The sequence below is a fragment of the Somniosus microcephalus genome, chromosome 33, assembly GCF_052327205.1.
Source record: "Somniosus microcephalus isolate GS21.2 chromosome 33, FLI_Smic_1.0, whole genome shotgun sequence".
In the NCBI taxonomy this organism is placed as follows: domain Eukaryota; kingdom Metazoa; phylum Chordata; class Chondrichthyes; order Squaliformes; family Somniosidae; genus Somniosus; species Somniosus microcephalus.
In genome coordinates, this window is record NC_141019.1 from 38,111,860 (window position 1) to 38,117,506 (window position 5,647).

Consider the following 5,647-nt stretch of genomic DNA (forward strand, 5'->3'; position numbering starts at 1 on the left):
AGAGACAGAAAGAGATAGAGACAGAGAGACACACAGATAGAGAGAGAGAGAGAAAGAGAGAGAGAGAGAGAGACAGAGACAGAGACAGAGAGACAGAGAGAGAGACAGAGAGAGAGAGAGATAAAGAGAGAGAGAGAGAGACAGAGAGAGACAGAGAAAGAGAGAGAGAGAGACAGAAAGAGAGAGAGACAGAGAGACACATAGATAGAGAGAGAGAGAGAAAGAGAGAGACAGAGAGACAGAGAGAGAGAGACAGAGGGAGAGACAGAGAGAGAGATAAAGAGAGAGAGAGAGAGAGACAGAAAGAGAGAGAAACAGAGAGACACACAGACAGAGAGAGAGAGAGAAAGAGAGACAGAGAGACACACAGACAGAGAGAGAGACAGAGAGAGACAGAGAGAAAGACAGAGAGAGAGAGTATATATTTGTCTATACACTATGTCTAGATCTGCGTTTATGTGTTCAATTATATATGTTATTTTTCTGTGCTTTGGCAACATAAGATGTATCTTGTCATCATTATGCCAATAAAGCAATCTGAATTGAAAATTGAATTGAGAGAGAGACACAGAGAGAGACAGAGAGAAATCTTAAAATAATGCAAAGCTTGTTTCGATGGCGCTAGTTTCCGATACAATTCATAATCGGAGAAGAGTAAAACAAGGAATCTGGTGCATATTTTTTTTTTTTTTAGCGCCGTTGGGGTTTCCTGGGAACGGCAGGAAAGATATAAATGTGAGCTAGAAGAATTAGCGGAGGAAATGGCCTATTGTGTATTGCAGTTGTACATGAATTGGACATGACGTGGTCCTTTGCAGCGCGGCGTGGCCGCTTGGTCAATGAACTCGATTGCATTTATACCGTATCAATAAAAAACGTGTTTTTTTTTTGTTTCAAATTCCCGTGCCGACTTGGAACCCCTTGTTTTAATTTCCTGTCACCTTCTGCCGCCCATGGACCCGATTCAGCAGGAGGGAATATAAGAGTATATGAGGAGTGTAAGGCGGCGAGCACCGCACATTTTAACTGACTGGTTTGTGCATGTGTGTGTGTGTTTAAGAAGATGCAAATTCATTTAAAAGTTGTACTCCTGTCTTTCCACCCCGCTCCCCCACCTCCCCGTCAACTTTAAAAAATAAAACAATTCTCCTGTATATATATCTTAATCTTACCCTCGCTGTTTGAAGCATGTGCGATTTAAAGTGAGCACATCTCACCTCAAAGCTTTTTTTTTGAGGGGTGGAGTTTAACTAACCTATCTTGTGCGTGAGGCTTTTCTTTAAAAAACAAAAATGAGATTTAAACATGTTCTGAATGAATCCCAAATATATTTAAAATTCCACGTACTACAATCACAACCAGCAAACAAAAAAACACAACCACATAAAGGACAGGTCATTTCAAGCATCTTAATAAGTGAATTTAAAAACACAACACTTTCTTCACGTTGGATACCCTACACACACAAAAAAAGGGATGTGACATTCACACAATATTTATTGTACATATTTTTATACATTATTATATATATATATATATACACACAAAGTTTAAAACTTACATCCTTTTTTTAAATAAAACAATTTCAAGTAAGGCTCTTTTCAAAAGAACTAAAAAAAAAAAACGTGTGAGTTTTTTTTCCAATCCAGTTTGGCTTGAGATCGAATCTCGCTGGAGGAGACAGTTTAATATTATTTTTTCTTAAACTGCACAGAGCAAAGTCTGGCGTGTGGGGTTAAACACGCTGCAGGTGTGTGTGTGTGTGTGTGTTGTTTTGTCCCCTCTCTCCCTCTCGTTCCTTCCCTCAATGAATAAAATGATTTGGAGTTTGGAGTTTACGGTTTCCCAGTCTTTTCTTTATTTATCTTTTTCATCTTCATCCGCCTATTTTGGAACCAGATTTTCACTTGCCTTTCAGTCAGGTTTAAAAGTCTGGCGACTTCGTAGCGCCGGTCTCTGGTCAAGTACATATTGAACAAAAATTCCTTCTCCAACTCCAGCGTTTGGCACTTGGAGTAGGGACACCGCTTTTTCCGGGTCGACCTGGCGTGGATCCAATTCAAAGACGGGTTACCTGCCAACAAGGTGAGATGTCCGTCAGTTCGGCCGGTCTTTACATGGGTTTCTTTTTTCAAATGTGTACTTTAATTTTTTTTTACAGACAACACAATTTCAAAAAAAACTGGCCCAGGAATATAAAGAACCCTTCTTCCTTAACCTTTCAGGGACTGACTGACTGGCGGTGAAGTTCAGGCCAATTTTCATTTATTTAAAACAATATTTTTCCATTTCACATTTCCAAAATTCTCATCTCTCTCTCTGTTGTCTTTCTGTCTCAGTCTCTCTCTCTCTCTGTCTCTCTCTGTCTGTCCAATTCCAATTCCAATTCCAATTCAAATGCTTTATTGGCATGAAAGTTTACAGAGAACCATATTGCCAAAGCTTACATAGCAAAAAGGTCTGTCTCTGTCTCTCTCTCTCTGTGTCTCTGTCTCTCTCTGTCTGTCTCTCTGTCTGTCTGTCTCTCTTTCTGTCTGTCTGTCTCTCTGTCTGTCTCTCTCTCTCTCTGTCTGTCTCTGTCTCTCTCTCTCTCTGTGTCTCTGTCTCTCTCTGTCTGTCTCTCTGTCTGTCTGTCTCTCTGTCTGTCTCTGTCTCTCTCTCTCTCTGTGTCTCTGTCTCTCTCTCTGGCCCCCTCTCTCTTTGTTTCTCTCTCTCTCCTCTCTTTCTCTCTCTCCCTCTGTGTTTCTATCTCCCTCTTTCTTTCTCTCTCTGTTCCCCTTTCTCGCTTTGTTTCTCATTCTGTCTCTCTTTCTTTGTCTCCCTCTGTTTCTGGCTCCCTCTTTCCCTCGTTCTGCGTGGTCCTTCCCCTCTGTCTGTCTCTCTGTCTCTCTTTGCTCTCTCTGTTTATCTCTCACCTCTCTCTGTCTTTTTAAAATCTCTTTCCACAATCTGTATTTCTGTTATAAAGTAGTTCATCGGCCCAACGCCCCGGCGGCAGTAAAAGGACCAATTTCCTAATCTGGTTTTACAAGCTGGCACCTCTTTCCTTGGGTTAAGAGGAGTTATTTCTCTTTCTCTCTCTCTCTCCGTTACAAAAGCGGCTCTCGACACAAGGAATGTGGTTTATAAAATGGGACAGGAATTACAAACTGCAGTACAGCAGTTTAACTCTTTAGATCTAGCCTCTCATCCTCAATATATGAATCTCGGCAAAGGCAGAATATTTCAAATTGGCCGCATTCGGCCCTCGTCAGAATCGATTCAATCTTTACGATGCACTTTTTTTTTTAAAAAGCAAAAAACACTCAGATTCTTACTATCATGTCATTAAAAAAAAACACAAATGGTTGGTCAGTCTTGTTCTGAAGGAAGAAATTTATTTTTAATGATTGATAATTGGCTGGAGAACAGCGCTTCTGCCCCGGTTTCCCTGTCTCACTCTCTCACTCTCTCTGTCTCTCTCTTTATGTCTGTCTGTTTGTCTCTCTCTATGTCTCTCGCTGTCTCACTCTTTCTCCCTCTCTGTCTCTCTCTCTGTCTCTCTCCCTGTCTCTCTCTCTGTCTCTCTCTCTGTCTCTCTCCCTCGCTCTGTCTCTCTTTCTGTCTCTCTCTCTCTCTGTCTCTCTTTCTGCCTCTGTCTCTCTCTGTCTCACTCTCTCTCTCTCTGTCTCCATCTCTGCCTCTCTCTCTCTCTGGCCCCCTCTCTCTATCTGTCTCTCTCTCACTGTGTGTCTCTGTCTGTCTCTCTCTCTTTCTCTCTCACTGTCTCTCTCTATCTTTCTATCTGTCTCAATCTCTCTCTCCCTCTTATGCTGTCTGTCTGTTTGATTATCTCACTCGCTCTCTCTGTCTGTCTGTCTCTCTCTCTGTGTCTGTCTCTCTCTCTCTCTCTGTCTCTCTCTCTCTCCCTCTTAGCCGCCTCTAGAACTAGGGGAATTACCAGCTTTGTCAGATCCCTTTCTCTCTCTCTCTCTCTACCCCCGCTCCCCACCCGCCCTCCCCTCGCCAACAACGCCTTAAATATTCAACAACAACAAAAAACCGGAAAACGCCGAAGAATCGTGGCCCAGTCGTTTGGACCCAACATTTCAACCAGGCAATAAGGCCAGTATGGAATAATGTCAATCACCGCCCCTGGAATTTGCCCTCACTCTTTCTCCTGTTGAATTCCCATCTCCCTCTACTGAGCCTTTGAGTTGACTTTAATCATTGGGATATTTTCTGTCTCTCTCTGTCTCTCCCACCTCGCTCCCTCGACTAGTTTTCCTAGTTTTAAACTCCCCCACCTGGTTAATTCCATGTGCAGTCACGATTTACTTCCTCGCACTCTCTGTCCAATTCCCGTGACCAACTGCACTCCACGCCACCGCACACAATTGCGGGGGCGAGGAATGTAAACACCATTGGCTCTGGGTTTATTTTTTAACCCTACTCTCAGGTACACACACAGTCAGTCAGTCAGGTCAGTCAGTCAGCGCCCTGGTCCGATCCTAAGTCGCTGCAAACACGCTCAGTGTCTAATTCCCTGGCTCCAAAATGTGTTGAATTTTGTACTTACTTGGTTCGATTTCCGCCTTCTCTTCCTTGCGCTTGTCGGTGGCCATGTTGGCGCCCGGGGACGGGAGGCACTGCGATGTCCCGTCGGTCGGCGAACCGTAGAGGCGATCGACGCAGCAGCGCCCGTCGGCGGAGCCCGCGCACTCGCTGCGCCTCTGCCCCGCCAAAGTTTCCGGCTTGACGGCGTAATGCCTGCCGCCACCGCCGGCGCCCGGAAAACCGTGAAAGGAGACGGTGCCGGTCAGCGGGTCGAGCCAGGAGCGCACGTACCTGGCGTCGGCGCCGAGGTGCGGCTGGTGCGGGTAAGGGTGATGGTAGACGGGCACCGAGGAAGGCGAGTGCACCGGGGCCCAGGGGCCGCTGAAAACCGACGGCTTGGGAGCGGAGAAACTGCAGGACGGAAAATCGCCGCACTCGCCCAGCAAACCGGCCGCTCTGGGCGCTGCCCCCGCCGGCGCTGGCGCCGGATGAGCACCGGGGGCGGCGAAGCGTCCGGCAAACATCTCGTCCCCTTCATGGCTCAGCAAGGCGTCGACATAATAGTTAGTTACAGTGCCGCCGGCGGACATGTCCCCCGGAAATTAATGAGAATAGTCCCACACACCCGTATCTGCGTTCATTCACATCTCTCACACGCCAACATCAAGGCAGGTGGCTCTGTGTGTGTGTGTGTGTGTGTGTGTTTTCTTACCCCCCCTCTCTCTCTCTGACTGGTCTGGCCGAATACTCATTGGGTCGCTGAGCCCCACGTGGTTAAATGACCCCCCCCCACTTCCCTCCCTCCCTCCTATCTCAAAAAAAAACAAATGCCGGTGCGAATTAATGCGCAGAGTGCGTGAGTGTGCGAATGCAGTATTAAAGGGCAAGGGATTTGAGTTGTGACTGAACAGCATAGCCACGTTTTTTTTTTGGGGGGGGGGGGTGGTGGTTGGAACAGGAGAAGATGTGGGGAGGGAAGAGGCTGGGAATTGCAAACCAGATTTGAATAAAGACAACACCAATTTCAAAACCCTTTCAACATTTGTCAGTCAGGCTCCAGTTTCGCCTTGTCGCCCCCCCCCCCCCTCTTGGAGCTGGAATTCAAATATCA

At 46.1% G+C, this 5,647-nt stretch overlaps 1 protein-coding gene across 1 annotated transcript; it reads right to left on the bottom strand.

Moving 5' to 3' along the window:
- Positions 1 to 1,471: 1,471 nt before the first annotated feature.
- On the bottom strand, positions 1,472 to 5,296 carry LOC147097190 (homeobox protein Hox-C9-like). The gene is made up of 2 exons (XM_085973082.1): positions 4,559 to 5,296; positions 1,472 to 2,074 (listed from the first exon to the last, which is right to left on the bottom strand). Exons 1-2 carry the CDS (start codon positions 5,124 to 5,126, stop codon positions 1,836 to 1,838), a joined length of 807 nt encoding a protein of 268 aa, XP_085829208.1. The 5' UTR covers positions 5,127 to 5,296; the 3' UTR covers positions 1,472 to 1,835.
- Between the last annotated feature and the right edge of the window lie 351 nt (positions 5,297 to 5,647).

What these genes read in the sequence shown, in the direction of transcription:
- LOC147097190 (XM_085973082.1), bottom strand. Translation starts at nt 5,126, where the DNA reads ATGTCCGCCGGCGGCACTGTAACTAACTATTATGTCGACGCCTTGCTG. An exon ending in GAAGGCGGAAATCGAACCAA is followed by an intron (nt 2,075 to 4,558) that starts GTAAGTACAAAA and finishes CCTTGTTGGCAG; the next exon opens with GTAACCCGTCTTTGAATTGG.